General features: G+C 39.3%; 1 protein-coding gene across 3 annotated transcripts in view; it reads left to right on the top strand.

Moving 5' to 3' along the window:
• LOC116062091 (microphthalmia-associated transcription factor) overlaps positions 1 to 22,031 on the top strand; it is a 36,560-nt gene that overhangs the window by 4,519 nt on the left and 10,010 nt on the right. The window contains exons 1-2 of one of the 3 annotated variants that reach the window (XM_031316614.2): positions 9,445 to 9,642; positions 13,707 to 13,947. In XM_031316614.2, the coding sequence (XP_031172474.2) occupies positions 9,533 to 9,642; positions 13,707 to 13,947 (351 nt within the window). In that variant the 5' untranslated portion in view covers positions 9,445 to 9,532. Of the gene's footprint in view, positions 1 to 9,444; positions 9,643 to 13,706; positions 13,948 to 22,031 lie in introns of those variants that run through there. The other 2 variants (XM_031316615.2, XM_031316616.2) reach the window with 2 other exon arrangements.

Below are 22,031 nucleotides of genomic sequence, written 5' to 3'. Positions count from 1 at the left end.
AAAATCCCTATCCTTACTAGAGTCAATATAGTGTTTAGTAACTCCTAAATAATGTTGATTACTCACTGTCCAGTGATCACCGGTTAATGAGACAGCGTTTGCAGCACCTTGCAGCAGTTCCAGTGTGGCTGCTTTCTCCGTGTCTTACAGGCTGTGTGTCCGTGAAAACTACTGTCCTCCTCGACGGCAACGAGACAGGTCAACCGTAGTACGTCTTTAAGACCCGAGTCCTCTACAATGCAGGTCTGCAGTTAGTTGCCACCCGTTTCGCAAGAGCTGTAGTAATTTTTTGGGATTTGGTTTCATCCACAGGTCGGCAAGTAGCACTCTCTCCAAAATAGTGCTTTGCCTGAGTGGGTAGCATGCTAGCGAGTAGCATCACGTTAACTGTACTACTATGCTTAGCTCCGTAGGTGGTAGCTCAAGTTTGACGTGCTTCGGTGATATTTTAATTCGCCTTTACACAATGTGCATATGGCTTTCGACTTTTCTACGAGCTGTCCGGGAGTTTTGGAAAATAAAACGTGCCATTCAGGATTTCATTGCTGCTGTCTTTCTCCTGCCTGCAGCAGCAGGATGTGTTACGAGGAAGTGGCAGCTTAATGATAAGTAACGGTGCTGCAAAAGGTCAAAATAGTAGCCTGTTAGGCACGACGAAAAGCGAAGTGAAGTGTAAAGCGAAGTGAAGTGTAAAATAAATTAATAAATGCCGGCATGCGATTAAAAAAATGAATCGCATCGCATCGGCCCTTAATCGCATCGCGATTAACGCGTTAACGCTGACAGCCCTAATTAAAATATTTATATTTTAGGTATATATCTATTTTTATATATATATGGTCTTTTGGTGAAGTAGCATTGATCACTTTGAGGGGGGGGGGGGATACATTTTGTTATGGTTATGTTATGTTTGGATAAAAAATAATTCAGCAGTGGCAGGGATATGTAGACCAGAAAGGGGGAAATCCCAAGCATCCCCCCCTGGCATATCGCACCCTGTGAAGGTATATACTCTTCCCCTCACCCTTGAGATGGTCACAACTCATATAGAACTCTATAAAACCCTTTTAGATGCACTTTGGTAAATTTCGCATGCAGGTCAGGAAAAATGACAGTTAAATTCTTTTTTTATGGTAAGTGTGTGTGTTGCTGTGAGTCATGTTTTTGCAGCAATGAATGGGTTCCTTTACAATGTGAGAATGTGTTGGTTGTCTGTTATTGTCGCATTCTAGGAAAATCAAGGACAAATTAAAGCTGCAAGCAGCGTTGGACGGGCCATCGCGCCTCCTTGCGCGTTGGGGTTACTGGCGGACGCCGCTCCTTGCGGCCGTGCATTTGCGTGGCACTCAGACACTGCAAATCGTCACCATGAAAAGGGAACTCTCTGCTGAGTTCAATCATATCTCACACAAGACTCTACGTAATACAGTTCATTAGCTGTGAAAGGGGCATGGCTAAAGTATAGGGGCCGGGCCAAACCATGACCAATGAAAAAGGAAGTTTGTGCTGAGTTCAATGATATCTCACACAATAGTCTACATCAAACAGGTCATTAGTTATTAAAGGGGTGTGGCTTAAGCATATGGGGCAGGGCAAATGGTCACCAATTGAAAAGGAACTCTTTGCTCACACAAGCTCTACCTTAAACGGTTCACAAGTTATGAAAGGGGTTTCGTAAAGTTTCATGTAAATCAGATGATGTTTGTCATATAACGCTGATTTTCTGTTGCCAGCCGGGGGCGCTATGACCAAAAGTAAATTTTTGCTTATAGATGTCCTCAGGCCTGGACCCTTGTCAATCGTGAGAAATTTCAGCCAAATTGGACAACGTACACTCAAGTTACAACAACTTCTTCGTTCATCGATAAATGCTCAAAATGGCCGCCACATCCACACCGTTGGACGAAAACTCAAGCTTTTAATAACTTTTCATCGTAAAGGTCTTGAGATGGCGCAAAACGAATTTGAAGTCGATCGGTTGAAATCTCTAGGAGAAGATCGTTAAAGTATAGCACCTTGACTTTTAGGCCTACTTCCTGTTGCCACTAGGGGGCACTATCACTTTGAGTCAATATCAGCATGTAGATGTCGTCAGGGTTGGAATCTTATGAATCCTGAAAAGTTTCAAGCCAATTGGTCAATGTACACTCAAGTTACACCCACTTCCTGTTTCGATGGCCCCCTACAGGAAGTTGGTCCTCTATAACTTGCGCATGTTTTGCGCTATTACGATTCTTTTAATAACTTTTCATCTTTAACGTCTTAAGATGGCACAGACCAAATTTGAAGTCGATCAGATGAAATCTCTAGGAGGAGTTTGTTAAAGTATGACATGTGGAAATGGCCAAAATCGCACTAATTTCGAACTTTCAATTAAAAATGGCGGACCTCCTGTTGGGTTTAGGGTATGGCTCCAATGAGCTTTTTTGTACGTCTTGACATGCTATATGTGTGTACCACACTTCGTTAGTCTACGTTAAACGTACTGCAGGAGCTAAATTTTTTTAATTTTGTAGGGGCTGCTAGCGAGCCATTTTTGTGCGCCTATTCCCGAAACCCTTAAAATATCAATATTTTTCACCAGGCCTGATGCGTGTGCAAAGTTTGGTGAGTTTTTGAGTATGATAAGGTCCCCAAAAAGGCGATTCATTGTGCGGGAAAGGAGGAATAATAATTCGCGCTCAGGCCCTAATTAGCCTCTAAGAGTTTCAGGATGAGTTTTTTTTATGTTTATACAACATCCTTATTTTCATGAACCTGAAAACCTTATGGACTCACTTCACTTGCCAAAGGAAAGTGTATGAAATCCTCCAGCATTGAATGCTCTGTTTTCTCCATGTTGAAGCACAGAGGGAGGAGGTCGGAGCAGGCCGTCCTGTTGAAATGGGAATTATGAAGGTCACAGAATGTAATTACAGAAATAAGACCCAGCAAGTTCAAGTTACCATACTGTTCCTGGAACTTCCTGGAAAGAACCTGATTAACTAACTATAAATCAAGGACACTCTGTGAGTGTGTGTCTCCCACATGCGCAGTACAGCAGCGGGGGCGGGGAGTTGCTACATCGAGTTGCTACATCCCTAGAAGGCTTATTGATTGTGGTCCACCGGCTACCAATGTCGTGCCAAACAGTGGTCATCTGCTGAAACTGATTGCTGTCAACCCTACATGCAAATGATGAAATTAATCGTACACAAACACGTTAGATGAACGCCCAGTATGTAAGTGAGTTAACAGTGAACAATACAACGACACGGTGGCTTCATCTGTTGTTAAAACTGCCAAAAAGAGCATCAGCCCTGGAGGGAATGTCTCCTCTGTGCTTCTCGTCCATGGTCTGGGAGCCCGAAACAGAAAAGGTGTAACACACGCTTATAGTTAGATAAAGTTATGAAAAATAAAAACTGGGAACCAAGGATTCGGCCCCTTCCAAACAGGCACAATCCAAACGGGCACTGCACTAGTCTCTTTGGATGCACTAACCGCTCGCCCTGTTTTGTTTTGTTCTTGCGTCTGACGCTATGAATCTCACTAGCAGTGTTGTTAATTTGAAGGGAAATAGTGTTTAGACCATTTAGAATTTGTACCTATTAGAGCTGGGTGACATAGAGAAAATTATATATCACAATATTTTTGACCAAATACCTTGATGTCAATATTGCAGTGATATTGTAGGGTTGACATTTGATGATTTCACAAATTATTTACACAATGAGATTTGTGATAAATAATCATCAGTAATGCGGATGAAATGACTATGTGGTTTAAGTTAGAACAGTCCGGTAAGTTCAGAACATTGCATCACTTTACTCTAATGCAGCTTGTAAAACCAGAAAAAGACAACACTTATGCCCTTACACTTATTACAATATTAGGATATCCAAAATCTAAGACGTTATCTAATCTCATATCACGATATCAATATAATATCGATATATTGCCCAGCCCTAGTACCTACTATATGTTATATTTGACATTTATTTGATATTGTATTATGAAAAGGTGATTGTTCTGGAGGTTCTGGTTGGACAACATAGTAAAGCTAGAAGAGCACTCGGAGAGTGTAGACCTCAGCCAAGGCATGCCCTATTTCACAATGTTATTGCAGTGTGAATTTTCCCAGTCGGGAACTAATTTTCCCGAATGTTCCGACACCACATGAAATTAAATTAAAAAGAATTAATGTATCTGCCTTGTGATTGGGATCCGCTCCAAAATTTAATGGGTTCTTGTTTAGCCAATGCTACACTCTTCCAACAATATTCTTGAAAATTGGGCCAGTAGTTTTTCTGTAATCCTGCTGACAGACAAACCAACAAACAGACAAACAAGAACCCAAAACATAACCTCCTTGGCAGCTGTACTTACCAATTATAGGTTTATGGACAAGCAGCATTGTTAGTCACTGTAGACTTAGGTGGCAATTGGCTGGTTTACCAGAGGGGCAGGTTTAGCTTCCCTAGGAGGAATTAACAATTTCTCAAATTGATTTTATTCTGTTGGACATATTGATATTTAAGTATTTCGATGTTGTAACCCTTTTTGGGAGGAAAGAAGACATTTAAAGATGTCCCCTTTGGTTGGTTTTGATTTTCTGACATTTTATACTATTATTCAAGAATTTATTTGGCAGATTAATCAGTTATAAAAGTAATCCTTTACTGCTGCCATACTTGAATCACACGCCTTTGTGTAATGTGATATACTGAACAGTACATATGATATCAAACAGAAAGCCACACACATTTAGATGGGTTAACCAGTGTTCATTGTGAATCTCTCAATTGCATATCTGTGTATCTACAGATACTGTATATCCTTTACACTGCATACAGATATAATATAATTGTCTGTATGATATATAATTGAGTTCACAATAAACCCTATTGGTTAATACACCTAAATATAGATATGGCCATGTGTGTTTGATATTATATGTACCGCACAGTACTATGCACTATAACAGCGTGTTATGCAAATATGCATGGCTGCAATTTACAATATCATTATTTCATAACATTTCATTATTGAATAATCTGCAGATTATTTTCTTGAATAATTGTTTAAAATGTTGGACATTTTGTAAAAAAAAAGTGCATTACCATTTCCCAAAGCCTAAGGGGACGTCTGCCAAATGTCTTGTTTTGTCCCAAAAATGTTCAAAAACCTAAATATACTCAATTTACAATCACACAATTTGCTTTCAGACAAATGTTTGGCATGTTTGCTTGAAAATGACTTAAATCTAATAAATTAATTTTATTTAAAATAGTTGCCAATTCATTTTCTGTCAGTCAACTAATTGATTAAACGATAAAGTGTCTTGGTTCTAGATACAAGGTTTATTATTGGTTTGGCCTGTCAAATGCAGGATGCACGTTTTATATTTTGACAATATGCTGTGATGGTTTTGTTTGATGTTCATTTTGACTGTTTTTTATGACCGTATAGTATTATGCAGACACTGTATATTTAACTAGTCTTACTTATGTAAAATCGGAGTAGTTTACACTAACTATTTACCTTGTCATAGTAGTTTGTATAGTTGTTTTCTTCTCTCTGCCTCTCTCTCTCTCTCTCTCACCTCCCCCTGGTTGGAAAGCCAACATAATGGTCTAGACTTAACACTTGCATACAGATGCTTCCTATTATCACCGATTTGCTTGCTAGGAACCATCTCCTGGGGGGTGATGCCAGCTGCAGAACGCTGGGGTGTTGTGATCAGCAGGGGAGTGCGGGCGGATCAATGTACTGTCATGTAGGGTCATAATCACTGAGCTGTGATCCAGCTGGGAGGTTGTGCAGTCTGCCAGGAGGAGCCTGATCTACTCTGTGAGGCACCTGCAGTCTGGTAGGGACAAACAAAAGGAGACGGGATCATCACAAGCAGCTTGTTGAAGGAGGGGTGTTTTTGGCTACAGTCTAACATGAGATCTCGCTAGTTTGTCTTTTCACAATGTTTTTGCACTGCACTCCCTTTATAGCTATGTGATTTTCCTAAGTCATTGTGTATTCACACTTTATTTTCACCATATGCAATTACAGAATTATATGTCAGATGAAGTTCACTGAGCTAAGAGATGGAAGAGCAGCCCCTGGTGGGAGAATTGAAGAACTTGAATTATGTTTTATGTCTGGATTTCAGTGGTTGTTTCTTATATTATTTGGGGTACGATTGTCAACTTAATTTGAAGATATTTTAATCAATGACAGTGTGAACACAGGGTGTTCAAGTTGTTTTTATACCGGTATATTTATACTTTGCATACTTTGTTTGATATCACAATGTATTATGCTAAAAGTAAGCATGTGTGTGATTGTATATACTGTAGTTCCTGTGCTACTCACGCTCAATCCTCACATTTGAGAAGCTGGAACAAGCAAATCAAAGCTCAAAGCTCTTTTTGCTTAAAAAAATGAGTTCATCAATTATCAAAATATTTGCTGATTGATTTTCTGTTGATTTTCTAATCGACTAATTGTTGCAGCTCTCCTGGACACAAGATGTCTAGTACTTCACTAAAGTGTATGGGCACTGTAGGTTTCAAGTTTCACATAACACGTGTAAGTTGCATACTGGACTTGGCTAAAAACTAGTTGAGATGTCACAAATCACGCTCGTGCGTACACATCCACAGATTTAAGGTGAGCACATAGAAACTTCCTCTCTTTAGCAGATGAGTGTAAACAGCCTTTTAGTATCAAATTGTACAAACATCATTCTGCACCGGCAGGCTCAAAAGTGAAGTAACAGTAAGTTAAAGCCATTTTTAAAGATTATTTTTTGGGCATTTTTAGGCATTTAATGACAGGACAGCTGAAGAAATGAAAGGGGAGAGAGAGGGGGGAATGGTATGCAGCAAAGGGCCGCAGGTCGGAGGCGAACCCGGGCCCGCTGCGTCGAGGAGTAAAGGCCTTTTTACATTGCCGCAGCCGACCTGGCACGCGTCAATGTGACGTCAAAATGACGTAGATCACGCTGGCGTGCCAGGATTTTAAGTGCGCAACCTATTTTTTTCAGCGGACCGCAACAAAGCGGAAAACCGGATGCCAGGACTCTCAGAGTGACTGCAAGTCTCTCTTGTAAACTTACTGGGTTAAGTTGATTTCTTTTATGGTGAATGAAAGGCTTGATCCGACGAATTAGGTCATCGAATCAAATCGAAACATTGACGTCAATGCTGCCAGTTCTGCCATTGTTTACCTTTTTCTTCTTCTTCTTTCTTCTTCTGGCCTGTAGAAATAGCAAAGGCGGTAGCCTTTTTCTCATTAGCGCCACCTCTGTTCAGGAGAAGACTGCAACTAGTGTCGCAACCACCATGCGTGTGTATAAACAGTTACAGCGCTCCCATGACGTCACATTTGCGCACGACAGGTCGGCTGTGGCGAGTATACCGGCCGTGCTAACCTCTATATATGGACGCCCGCTCTACCAACTGAGCTATCCGGGCGCCCAGCCAAAGCCATTTTTGATAGGAGCTGGGGTCTCATTTATAAACGTGGCGTACACACAAAACGGGACTGAAAATGTGCGTACGCCACTTCCCACGCAAAGGTTGTGATTTATAAAAAAACAAACTTGACGGGAGAATGTGCGGTCCACCACGCAAACTCTGACCCATACATACGTACATTTTGGAGACAAAATAGGAATTGGCAATGCAGATGGTGAGGTGGTGAACTGAAGTCAGACTGCGGAAAGTAAATGGGAATAACGATTACTCGTAATATTTTGAAGTATTGATGCCTCACGCACATTTTTTCAATCCATGTCATCCACGTTACCATGAAGATTAAATCCAGCAGTGTTATTTGCGCTTGTACTGAGTGATAATTGTTCCATAAACACCTCCAACTCAAATCTTAAATAAAAATGTGTTTTCTTAATGTTTAATCGGCGCTGTCTCGCCATCACATTGTCTGCTACGGAGCGCAGGAGGAGGGGATGGCCTGACTACATGGAATACAGGATAGCATCAAATACCCTAGCATTAGATAACTGCAGAACATAGTGTAAATAACTAAATATCTGTCTTTAAAACATGCGTATATATGTGCATATATCATCAATGTCAAAGTCTGAAAATACAGCCGTTAAGCTCTCACGCAATCTTTACACTTAATGTCCTCATTATCAGTCCTAACTTTAATACTGTTTGTGACAAAACCTGCATGACGAAAAGTGTGTTTGCCTATTAGACTTTCTTTCGTCTTCAAATTGTATCTCAGGGTGGGGGATACCACTAGTTGATGCTGTGTTGGCAAGGTGTTAACAATCACAAATTGTTGTAAACATATAAATACTGCGGTGACCCCCGTGCGTAATGCTGCATGATGGCACTGCTGGCACTGCAGGAGGACTACGCCAGTGGAAGAATCAGGAGAAAAAAAGACTTCAGGGACCATGACGATGACTGGCTAATATGCCGATTTAGATTCCCTAAAGCTGAGCTCTTGGATCTATGTACTGAATTGGGTCCAGTAGAGAGGGCAACGCACCGGAACCATGCCATCCCGGTCCAAATAGGCTACAGGTCCTCGCCACTCTGGGGGAAACCGGCTGTTTCCAGAGGGAAATGTCAGACAGCTAAGTGTTGTTTTTATAAATATTATATATAATCTTCAACTTTATCACTAAGGCTTGTTTGGATATAATATATAGTTCTGTTAAATCTTATTATATATGTCTGGTATATCGAAGCTGTCCCTGAGTGCCGTAATGCCTGCCGTTTTGGACGTATTATTGATAGATGTAGTTATAGATCAGGTTTCCCTACACTGTGCAAGAACAGGCCGAAATTATAATTCGAATTTGCAGCAATCCCTGAACGTCTGAGAAGTTTTTTGCTTTTTCTCCGCCAGTCATCATGATTCGGTGTAACAACTGCCAGTGTCATTCATATACTGATCAGCATTCACGAGGTGCTTTGCATTGACTATTTATGGTTAAAAATGGACGTGTAGAGGGCGGGATAAGAGGCTGATCCATGTACGCACATTTGTAGGTAATCTCTGATTTATAAAGGGAACATTGCTTACAGGTGTGCGTACACACGGTTTTATAAATCTGACTTTTTTTTGGTGTACGCCATTTTGGGCTTTTGGGCGTACGTACACTTATAGTAAGGATCCTACGCACAGTTTTATAAATGAGACCCCTGGACTTTAAACTATTTTAGAATTAGATTATCTGAGAAATGCATAGTCACAAAGATGACAACAGCACTGTTTTTACATCATGGAGTGTTGAACATTTTGGAGATACTGTACATGCAGTGACTAAAAGTCAGTTGCAGGCCGGCCTGTCCACTGAACAGTGACAACAAACATCTCCAAGTGAAACAGTATCTGTGGCGTTTTAAAGCAGCGTGTTGATGGGCAGTGTGGGATGGGTGCTTGCCCTCTCCTCTGCTCTGCTGTTGCACTGGACGGGGCTAGGCCTCTGCCTGGCACTCTGTGTGGCGATTGGAGATTCCAGGCCGGGTCCCGGAGCCTCCCCCCTCTGACACACTTTCAGCGCTGCACCACCAGCATGACTTTCATTGCTCTCCAAGGGCGGGTGGTGCACCTTCAGGAAAAAAAACAAACAAATATGGAAGCCATAGGAGTGCAAGTGTACAGACCCTGCTCATTTGACTGTTTGTGAGTATGGAGCCTCCGCATGCTGGCATGATTTTGGAGTTTATTGGTGTATGTACAACACTATATGTACACATGAAGGACAGTGTGCACATGTGTGGGAAGTAAACAATCATAGCTTCAGCAGATTTTTACTTGTGTTAAATAGTTTTGGCTTAAACTGGTTCGAGTTAATAATCACCATCCTAATTAGTTGTTTAGTCAAACAAGCATAGACCTGATTGCAATTGGTTATTGATTTATAATTAAGAAGTGAGCACCTATAAAGATTTTGTGTCACTTTGATGAATAACACTCACCGTTTTGAATAGATACTCACATAAAGAGTTGTTTGTAAGAGTAAAATAGCTTTTAGATGAGGTTGTTGTTATACCATTATTGTCCATTAGGCAGAGCTATTAGCTCCAGTCTATTACCAGCAGTAGTATTAGTGGTGCAGTGTGTCTGTTCTAATCTGCACATTATTTTTCCTTTAACAGCTCAGTGTTTCGACTCTGATCAGACCTCTGTCGCCGCACTGACCTTTGTCTCTTACCTTCTCTTGTCTCTGGATGCAAAGCTACTTCATTTCCCTGTTTTCTGTCTGTCATTAAAACCTGCATCAAAGGATTGTTTGGCTAATAATGGAGTATGATAGAGTAGCGTAGTGAGCGGAATCAGAGGAATCATGAGTTGGGTGGGTGGGGCTCTTCAGCACTGTACAGCCATTGTTTTTTTTTTCTTTTGAGATACACACAAACATGAGAGGAGGTGTGTGCGCACACACACACACACGAGTGAAAAAGTTAAAAAGGACAAAAGAGCTTTCTATGTGTGCCAGGGGTCTGCTTGGCAAAAAGCCACCAAACAGGAGAGAGAGAGAGAGAGAGAGAGAGAGAGAGAGAGAGAGAGAGAGAGAGAGAGAGAGAGAGAGAGAGAGAGAGAGAGAGAGAGAGAGAGAGAGAGGTGGAGCTTTGCTTTGTAGAGAGGCTTCTGGTCATTCATGCACACAGTCACACACACAAACACCACACATCAATCTGAAAATCAGGAATGTATAAAAAAAAATCATGAGGTGCTATAACTCTCAATAGATCTCTACTTTAAACCCCTATCCTCTATTTGGAAACATGTTGGGATTAACTTCCTGTAATCATTCAAGTGTAGTTAAACTCTTCAGACCGTTGATGGGGTTGATATTGTAACAGTTATATTTAATTGATGTCAAGTACAGCCTGACTGATACATCAACCTGGCTGATTTTATTGGCCGTTATTATCTCATCACAGATATATATGGATATTGATGTACATGTCGGCTGATAGGTAGCAAGAATTTCCAGTACAGAAAGAAACAGATTAGTTTGAAGTCATTTAGAAACAGTGTCACCATTACATATTTTGTCCACCAGAGAGAGCTTTTTTTTTTTGTTTAACTGTCAGTAGACATAACCAAAGACTGTATGTAACATAGACATAGTTTCTGTGATGTCATCCATAGGTTTCTGAAGAACCAAAATAAGATTTTACCTGTAAAATGTCCTGCTCAGTACATATTATGTTGTTGGATTTATATAATTATTGAAGCATTCATGTGTAAGCTTCACTTTAATGTTGCAGCTTGTAACGGCGGGGCTATTTAACCTACTTTATATACTGCTGGGTATACCTACTATTTATGCTGTAATAATATATCATCATTTTTATTACTTCAGAAACTGCAAAGTAGCTATCAGATAAATGTAGTGCAGTAAGAACTACTTTATTTGCCTCAGAATTGTAGTGGAGGAGAAGTATAAAGTATGGAATAGAAATACTCAAGTAAATATAAGTATCTGAAAACTGTACTCAGTGTTTCCTTTAGGATTTTTTTTTAGCAGTGGGGGCAGGTCTGTCGGGACAACATAACCCCCCCCCCCGTGCCCCGCCGCCAAATGTTTTACGTATGAAACGGACATACAAACAAATGTATTCACCTCTATTCACACACAATGAGGCATATTTTCTGTTGTGATTGATTGAGGAACTATAGGGCACTTAACATCTACAGCAGGTCTACAATTAGAACGGACCCACCGCGGTGACGTTTTTGGTGGAGCTGTTCGTTTAATAGTCGACTCGGAAGAAAGCGAACGTTTTGACAATAAACTGCATCAACACAACAGTATGTGGAGTTAAACTGGATGGGCCCAATAACCTCTGAATAGTTCTACGTGTTGTTAAATTGCAATGTGAGCGGCAGCCAACGGGGGGTGCATTATTTCGGCAGGATCATTTAAAAGGTAACCGCGACTACATTTTTTGTACAGTCCTATTTCTGATACCGTGGTGGCAGAAATTTTGCCATGGTGGCCCGCCACTACAAAATCAACATAGAGGAAACACTGGTACTTTGTAATATGGTAAAGATCATGAAGCTGATATAAATATTTTTTATGGTAATGCCATCCGTATTTTAAGATTTTAGATTTTTATAGAACTTCAGTTTATTCTGACGGAAAATGAATAGGAAAATGAAACAATTGTTGTCTTGAAATTCAAACACTCAAACAGTGAAAGAGATTAAAGAAAGAAAGAAGCAAAGGATTCAGCTCTGGCAGTGGGAATGAACAACAGAAACTGTTTTAACATTAGATCCAGTGACTTTAGTTTGAAATGTAGGGGGTGAAAGGAAACACAATTGCCCAAAGTCCCACAGACAACGGAATTATGCATGAACACTAAACCTAATTCTATGTACTGGGTGAAGTTTTACAAAGTTTTACAAAGTTTGAGGAACCCAAACTGCTGCAGTACTTTCAGCGACTGTAATTCAGTCATTAAATCTACTTGTTGATTGATTTATCCAGGATCAATAATCAGTTTATCTGCATCCGCATTGTCTTCAGAAATAATGAGAGTTTATGTTAAAGTGGGTGTAATCTTTTAAGTGACTGTGGATAATGTTTTATGTTATACTGTTAGCATGTTTTTGTTCTTGTGCAGGGTTCAGTGGGTGTGGTATCAGACAATGAGATTATATCCAGTACTTGGAGGAGAATTATGGTATGTTGAGGGCTCAACGCCCACTGAATACGCTGTAGACCAAAGCTGGGTTTGACTCCACTGGCTAATTAGTGCGATTACTGCACAGCTGGATTGGCCAGACGTTTTACTGAGTTTTGTCAAAAGGATCACTCACTCGATGAAGGCTTCATCCCGACAACTTCTGCTTCAGCAGAGTCTCTCTATTTTAGGACTGCAGGGCTCTGTCTGGGGAGTAGCCGTCTAAATTTAAGAGTGGGAAAACTGAAGCAACCTTTTTTGAAACCTGTTCCTCTTTTCTGTTAAAAGTTAAAAAGCTTTGTGAGAGCAGCTTGGGTGCTTTTTGCAAAATCCTCAGATCAGATAGTTCAGCTGTTTGAAATTGCTTTTTAATTGACGCTTTGACACTGAAATGGTTTAATTTGTAGTATTTATGCTATCTATGTATTATTATCTAAGGAATTAAAACATATATTGCAGTAAAACAGGGCTGCAACTAACAATTATTTTACTTTCTGAAATGTCAAAAGATAGTAAAGCATAGAAATCTCAATTTCCAATACCCAGCGCATTGTCAAATTGCTTTTTTTTGTCCAGCCAACAGTCCAAAACCCAAAGACATTTCATGTCATTCATAATTGGCAAAGAAAGGCTACAAATCCTACAATTGAGAAGGTGGAACAGTGCAATTGTTTGACAGACAGATTATCGAAACAACTGCTGATTAATTAGCTTGTCAAATCAATGAATTGACTAATTGTTGCAGCTCTACAGTTGAGATGTTCCTTTTGATCTCTGCCCCTTCAGTCATCCTTATATTAACCTTTTCTTCCATCTGCTTTCCCTTCATCTTCTTCTACCTTTTCTAATCTCTAAATCTCTCTCGTCTCTTTTGCTTGACCTCTCCTTCCTCGTCTGGCCTCTCCCTACCCTCTCTCTGTTATCACTCTCTGTCTTCTTCGACTCTCTTCACCTCACCTTTCCAATCCCGTCTTTGCTTTCCCCCTCGCAATGTCTTCACATCTGTCTGTGCTCATTCATCTGGCATCTCTCTCCCGTCTGCAGCGGCCCGGTGGAGCAGCACGGCTCCTCCAAGCCCCCACTGAGCTCCTCGGCCATGACATCACGCATCCTGCTGCGGCAGCAGCTGATGCGGGAGCAGCTTCAGGAGCAGGAGAGGCGGGAGCAGCAGAGACAACAGGCCTCCCAGTACCCACAAACCACGGTGGCCCAGACCCCCGCTATCAATGTCAGCGTCCCCACCACATTACCGCCTGCTGCCCAGGTGCCAATGGAGGTGCTCAAGGTACACAACTGTGCTTCTAGTCTGTGATGGTGGGAGAAGAAGAGGGATATATGGAAGCACCATGTATGCTTAGCAGGATGTCAAAGTTATTACAGTATATGTATATATAAAGTTTCCACCTCTGGAATTAGAAGTTGCATGTGTCATGGTTGCAGTCTGAATGGTCCAGGCAGCGCTGTATTTATAGATTTTATTGACTGTGTGTGTGGACAGTCAGGCAATTGGGGTTTTACTATGACTGTGTGTAAAAGAAAAAAAAAAAAAAAAGCACAGGAGTGAAGTGTGTTAAAATGCGTATATGGGGATTATCTTTCCTGAGAGAATTCCTCTTTAATGCATGCTGTGCTTCCAGCCATTTGGATTTAGCCATCTTTAATCCTATTTGCTCAGCTAGATTCACATCTTTTCATAGCTTTGATTCCCTGGCAGTCCGAGGGACAGGAGACTGTTAAGATTTTCTGTACGAGTAGAGACCGTTTTGTTTTGAGGGATCATTTTAACAAGCAGTTTGGTAAGTTTTGCTGTTTGTGCTCTGCATGTGTTTCCATAGAATTATTCATCTTTATGAAATATCGATAGAATTTGTGTTGGGCTGTGTTGTGTGGCAGTGAACATGTGTATCAGAATTTGTGTGTTATCTATTCTTATTTTCTATTACATTTTCCTTTAATTCAGTGATTACCTGCATAAAGAACTTGGTGTGTGACTGTGATTTGGAAAGATTTGCGCAAAACAAGATTTTAGGGATATTTTTAAGTTGATCATGACGAAACACAAGTGAGTCGCTTGAATTTTAGTTTTGTGTTTGTACTTTTTTGGAGTATTTGGTTTTTACATCATTACAAAGGTGATGGAAATGTTTGCAGATTTTGGCATGAGGACAAATACTGTATACCATATATTCTTGTGTGCATGTATTTACCTTTCCATGTGTTTTAGATTTTCCATTTCTCTAAGAAAGACACAAATTCAGCTTTTGGTTTCGTCAATTTCCATCTTTATTTCAGTACATTGGTTTTTAAATGCTGTGCAATCATTAATACTAGTAAAACAAAATAAGAGTGACACTTTACGGAATCTCTGCACTAATATGTAATCATGTTTGATGATTGAAGATCATATCAACATATTTAAAATACTTTGGTGCCAAATAATCTGACTTTTATACAACATCAAATAGGTTCTAGTCACTTAATAATGGCTTCCATGGGAAGTACATTATCTTTGCTGTTGGTGTTATGAAATACTGCATTTAGAAAGATAAAATAGCTGCTATACAGACTGTGTGTTGTTGTAGATCTTAAGCGGTTGTTTAGACCCCTCGATAGAAAAGAGGAGACTTAATTAGAAGATACATCAAAGTTTTAATCATATAACCTCACACTAGGTGTAGTACTGCAGTCAGTAAAGTACTGATATACTACGGGCTATTGAGTAATCTTTGTTGATCTAAATCCATACACACAACACCATCAGAGATTTCATGGTTACTTGCTCAGCCACGCTTTCATCACCCTGGATGTGTGTGGCATCATGGGCCAGCAGCAAAGGACAAATACAGTATCTCCATTGAAAACATTGCCCTCCTCATACAGCATAAACATTAGTTACTTATTACTTACTTACTCTCCATAATCTGCAGTTCTTTGAGAGATTTAGGGCACCCCCACCCCCGATCCCTCACCCTGTGTACAATACATCAAGTTAGAGTAATTTCCCTGCTTTGGCGAGAGCTTACCGACATTCTTCATTGACTGAAGTCCTCAAATGAAAAGGCCATTGCAGCTTGGCGCTGTTGAGCTGGGTTAACCTACTCTCCCGTGTCTGTGGGTAGATTAGCAGAGTCCACACAAAGCTCAGGGGTACCAGGCAGAGCTGCTGGACCTCAAAAAGTGCAAACATTAAGCTTAGATGAGTTTATCTAAAGACTGATTGGACCCTTAATTAACCAAGTGGCCTCTGACCTTCTGGGGAATAAGTAAGGGATCAGTTTAGGGATCAAGACAAAGGCGAGCACAGCCTTACCACACACCGAACGCTAATTCAGTGAAGAATGCTCATAATTAGCCCCCGCTGCCTTCATTCCATGGCATATTTAAGAGAAAAAACACTGCTTTGAAATGTATGTAAGATAACTTCCTAAAAGGGTTAAAAAAATTATTTCTTTTTCAAAGGGTTTATGGTGCCATGAAAAGAACAAAGTACTCTTCAACTTTGTACAAAATGTACATTTCTTTTGGATTATAATTGGTGTAGCTCGTGACCAGTACGTATCAGGAGAATACAAAGATGCCACAGAGATATCTCATTTCGGTTTATGTGTGAGTTAATGCAACAGGACAATTGTTAGAAATGTACATTTTGTAGTCTTTCATCTAACACAAATGGCATTATACTTTGTGTAAAAATATGAAGTGTGCAGTATTATCATTTAATGCATTTGCCAATATCGCTTAATAGATTTAGTGATTTATTATTAGCTTTCTAATTATTACAGCTGTTCTTAATAAGTGTGTAAAACAGCAAACCACACAGTTAAGACCTTTTTTCTAAGCTTTTATGCTAATTTTAACACAACATTTATCATTTAAGGACACAAGGATTGTGTTCCGTTGGTAATTTGCTACATGTTTGGATGATAGCATGACAATACATCAGAGGTGGAGAAGACCACAGGTTGCTCTGATGTAGCTGCTCACATTAGCATCACAGTTGCTGTCTGCAAGTTCCACAGAGCACGTTAGCAGCTTAACTGTGAGACAAAGTGGCCTATTCTTCTAGCCTGCATAGCAAATGGGGGCATTCTTGTTAATGTATCCTGGTAGGGCCATCATGGAATGCCCAAAGCATGCAAGTAAAAAAAAAATACAGATCAGTGTTTGTCAGCTCTCACCCTGCATCCTCTTAGTACAGCAGGCTGCTTTGTGCAAGTGAGTGTTTCGGACTCTTTGAGGGTTATGTTTCCAATGTCCTCAGGGCTGTTGAAGGCCAAAAGCGAACTGATAAACAACAAGCTGTCTTGCTTGCTGTGGTTGCAGATGCTGTGAATTAGTAGTTGATGTCACATTTCTAAACTGTGTATTTTGGAAAGAGCACATTAAGTGAAGTTGGGCAAAGTAAAGTTCAAGTCCTGCTGGCGCCAATATATCACTCTAATCCATTGTTCTGCTCATTGGCTCTTACACAAGCTGACAAAGAATGATTAGTATAATATCACTGTGTATCTAGGACTTAAACCAACGCTTTTATACGCACACACCACCTTGTTTAGCCTCCTTGTACAGACTTTATTTAAAGTGACCCTGCACAAGCAGTCTGTGTAGCTTACATTACTTTACATGTCATTTAGCTGACGCTTTTATCCAAAGCGACTTACAATTAAGTGCTTTCAACTGTGAAGGTTCAAACTCCAGACACAAGTAGTAATTGCAAATACATTAGCCTTAAATAGGCAAAGCTACAAAGAGACATATGAAAGATGTATCCATTTTGTAAACAGACCATGAAAAGTTTCCTTTTTCACTTTTAAAAACAGATCGGCGCAGTTCATCCTAACAAAAGCTACAGTATGTATTGACAAGTACAGAATGTTTCCACCCTGAGGTCTGTTTCCCCCCCGGGGTGCTCCAATGAACTCAAAAAGAGCAGTGAGATCATCTAATAATGTGTTTAGGGAATCCCTCAGGACAAAAACAAGTTTAAGAAAACACTAATGCTCATTTGGATGTAAAGATGAAACTGCTTCAGCTGGTTCAGTGAATGTAAGAGATCTATTACTATTACTTGTATCAATGAGATACAGATTTTAGGGCTGCGACAAATGATTATTTATATGTTCATAATTGATTGATCTGCTTATTTTCTCAACTAACTGATTAATCATTTGGTCTATATAGAGTCAAAATACAGCAAACAATTCAATGTGCAACAACCCAAGGCCAACAGTCCAAAACCCAAAGAGATTCAGTTAACTGCCATGAGACAAAGAAAAGCAGCAAATACCCAATAAAAAAAAACCTAAACGATGAATCAATTTAAGGCTGTAACCCACAATTATCATTATCAGTCAGTCTGCTAGTCTACAACATTATGAAGAATCCCCTTCATGATTTTCTTAAGCCTTTACTTAAATGATTAATTGATTATCAATAGAGCTGCAGATTAATTTTCTGTCAGTAGACTAATCCATTGATTGACTGACTATTTTAAACATGAGAAAACTCATGAAGAGAAGGAGTCAAGATTTTACAGACTGAAATACTAGGTTTAACCAGTCATTCTGTGATTTTTGATTGGGGCACCTTTTACCCTTTGTTACCCTCAATGACCTCTGTGGTTATTCAGAGAGAGAGAGAGAGAGAGAGAGAGATGGGGCTCTTACAGTAATCCTCTCTACAGTTTGTAGACAGTAACAGCTATCGGTCCTGTGGATGTGTGAACTTACAGAAGACACAAACAGACACAGACAGAGTCAGTGGGTCAAAAGTCATGAGATGATTAAGAGGATAAGAAAGTAGAACAAACATACGGTATTTCTGTTACACAAAATTCACTTTCTTTTTAGACTTTTCATATATTTGGCCACAACCTGTACCCAGATATAAGTGGTCACAAGTAAACAAAAAAAAAAACTAAACAAAGGCCAGGATGGGGCACAGAAATGAATGAAGTTAAAATTCTTTAGGAGTAACATTTTATTATATTATATTAGCCTATTGCAGTCCAGGTCTTCATGCTGTCAACGCATTGATCCTGTGGCTGAAGGTATATGTATAGCTCATATTATCAGAGACTGGGAGCTAGCTGGCTGCTGCAGTATTTGACAGAACTGCCAAAAAACAAGAACCAAGGAGTTATAACTGAGAACGTATGAGAATATGTGTTGGCAATCTGTGAATTTCACGTGTTATTATTATTATTATTAATTCATCAATTACCTCACCAGATTATTATGAGGCAGGACATGAGGTGAGCCTCTAAGTAGTCAATGTCAAAAACAAATAAAACCGCCAGAAACGACAGAACAGCTAAACCCACACTTTAGAAATGTGTATATACTACACAATACGACTAATTGTACTTTTCTGAATGTTTTCAGGCTAAGATACCAACGTTACAGTTGCTAAAGCAGCTCCGGTCCCTCTTTTTCTCAAAAGCAGCTGCTATAAAACAGTGATTGTTCCCACAGAGTAGGACAGCACACGCAGTAATCCTCGAGGTCATTGAGAACGCCTCAGGTGTTGGAACGATGGCGGGAACCAACTGAGGAGAACTATTTTCTTATGTACGTAAACTAAATGTGAATTTTAAATATTACGACAGCAGCTGACTGGCTGCAAATTAAAACATGCCACTTTGACTGAAGGAAAAATAGCATTGTGTGTTAATGGCTGTGCTTTTGTTTCAATAATTAAATAACACTCAAAACGTTTCAGTTTTAACATTATTAACACACAATTCAAATCCCTTGGACTGTAAACAAAATATTTGAATTGTTAAATGTTGAATATCTAATTGTCAAAGATTGACGTTCATATAACTGAAATGTAAGACTTTCCAGATATATTATGGAGTTATTGTTTAGCTATATGACTAATTGAATGTTTTCTACATTGCTCTTTGCTGTTAAGTAACTTAGAGCTAAATTCAATTACTAGACTGAGAGAACATGAATAAAGCAACTATTTAAAATTATCACTTAATCATTCAAGTCACTTTTTAAATCAAAATCAAAATGCCAAAGATTCACTGCTTCCAGCTTCTCAATTGTGAATATGTGCTGCTTCTCTTCATTTTCTTTGCTATCAAACTTAATATCTATGGGGTTTGGACTGTGGGTCGGACCAAACAAGCACTTTTGATATGTCAACTTTTACTATTTTCTGACATTTTATGGACCAAATGATTAATCAAAAAGATAATTGACGGATTAATCGAAAAAAATCAACAGACCTAAAACAGACATATGAGAGAAATCTAAATTGCGAAGAAAGAGATAAGAAAAATGTATTCTTATATAAAGAGATTTATTAGACTCCTAAGTCATAATATATAAATATAGTATAGTTAACTAGCCTTCAGGGTTTCTTAAGCCATCATTTACACGTGAGTGCAAAAAATTGGACTGCTCATTTATGGCTCAAGTATTATCAATGTGGATTAGGTTTCTAAATATTCTGCGGCCCATAACATGCGTCATCAGTCTATTTTCAGGATCAACGCCACTGTGGTCCGTAATGTATAGAGCAAGTAATGCCTGTGTGCTGGTGGTGACTGTGGATTTGCAGAGTAGTTGATTTATTGTTGATGCTCTGACAACAGTGGAAATTATCCTCAAGATACTTACCAGTACTACAGTTGAGTTAAATACCACAATGAGAACAAAGTAAAGACTAAAGGATTGTAGTGAGCAAGATTAAAGAGTCTCATTGTTTTGCACTTTAGCCCAAAGCCTGGCATGGTTATTTTCAATGAGTAATTGAGCTATATGTTTGTCCCTCTCAGTGGTGTCACCTTTACAACCCTGTAATGACATCATACCTGGTGATAAATGTTAATATACCTCTCACATGAGTATCCTCCTGCAGAACAATGATGCTGTCTCTGAGCATGGAGAAAGAGTCGCTGTTATGGTGAGAAATGGAAAAAATGTAATGCTTTAGTTACAGCAAAACAGTCAAGTCACTTAACCTGATGTAAACTGGCAGGTTTTAATATTTATATATACACTTTAGAAGCAGGTTCCGAAAGTAACACTCGCCAAGTGCAAAATACAGGTACATTTTTCATTTGGAGAGTAAATCTCAGAGGGCTATCCGCCATGTGGCGGGTAAATGTTTGTATCAAAATAGTCAGTTCAGTCTACATTTTGGTGAAGCTGCAGCTACTTTCTTCTGTTCCTCTGCTGACTGCAGCAGGACATGCAACTCCAACCAGAAAGTTGTGTGGTGTATACTACAATTTTTTCTTTTATATTTTGTCCGGTAAAAAATATGCTTGGCTGTTGGATTTTTTTCATCCACCCGCCAACTTGGCCGGTGAGTCAAAAACTGAATTTTGGACACTGATAAGTACAATCTAAGAGATTGCAGCTAAAGAGATTGCAAGTGTGGCAAGTGATACACTTGATCAATCTCTAAAGCAGGGATCTGAAACCAAGTAGGGACCCCCTGCTACATACTATACAACTGAGTTGCATATTAAACTGGGCTGGATGAATGAAAATGAATGGGTATTCTTGTACATTATTTATACATAATGTTTTAATGTTAAACATACATGTGGGAGGCACAATGAATCCCTAAGCTTAACTGTATGGCTACCATAGTGGCTACCTTAGTAAGCTTATCTTCAATGTGTAAAACAAATAGGCCAATTTAACTTTGCTTTTAATGTATATTTCACACATCTTAATTTTTGAAAAATAATCTTAAAAATATATATTTTTGAACATAATTTGGCAGGCCCCTTGCACTATATCTCTGCTCTAAAGAATACACAGATGCATGAATATAAATGTGCACATGTGGGCAATGTTATCTTAATCATTGCTATGTTTTATTAGCTGCCAGTTACCATGGATATTCAGTTAAATTTCAATTAAATTTTATTTATAGTGTCAAATCATAACAGAAGTTGTACACTTGGACACTTTACAGAGAGTAGGTCTAGACCACACACTACAATTTTTAGAGACCCACAATTCCATGCTCAGCAATACAAAGTCTTTTTCTCAGGCTCCATGTGTTCATATCATATCATATCATCTCAACAGTCGAGTGCAGTTTGCAGACTACAGGATTTTTTTTCCGCAGAAGCAAAGGAAATGTCAAAGGTAGCTTAGAGTTTGTTTGGAGCCTATGACTTCCTGAGCTCTGTTAATAAACCCAAATCCCCTGATCTTAGGTATAAGAAATACATACATTTATAAAACAAAGTAGCGAGGACATTTCTTGTTAATGCCTGTTGTTGCCAATTAAGAATGCCATTTAGAGACACAAGGAGCGGCAAGCCGCAGGCATACTGATAAATAAATAAATAAATAATAAATACAAGGATGTAACAGACTTTATTCTGTGTTGAAC

Source organism: Sander lucioperca, chromosome 12, assembly GCF_008315115.2.
Source record: "Sander lucioperca isolate FBNREF2018 chromosome 12, SLUC_FBN_1.2, whole genome shotgun sequence".
NCBI lineage: Eukaryota > Metazoa > Chordata > Actinopteri > Perciformes > Percidae > Sander > Sander lucioperca.
The sequence above is the reverse complement of the archived record's forward strand: the minus strand, read 5'-3'. Positions and strand labels throughout refer to the sequence as shown.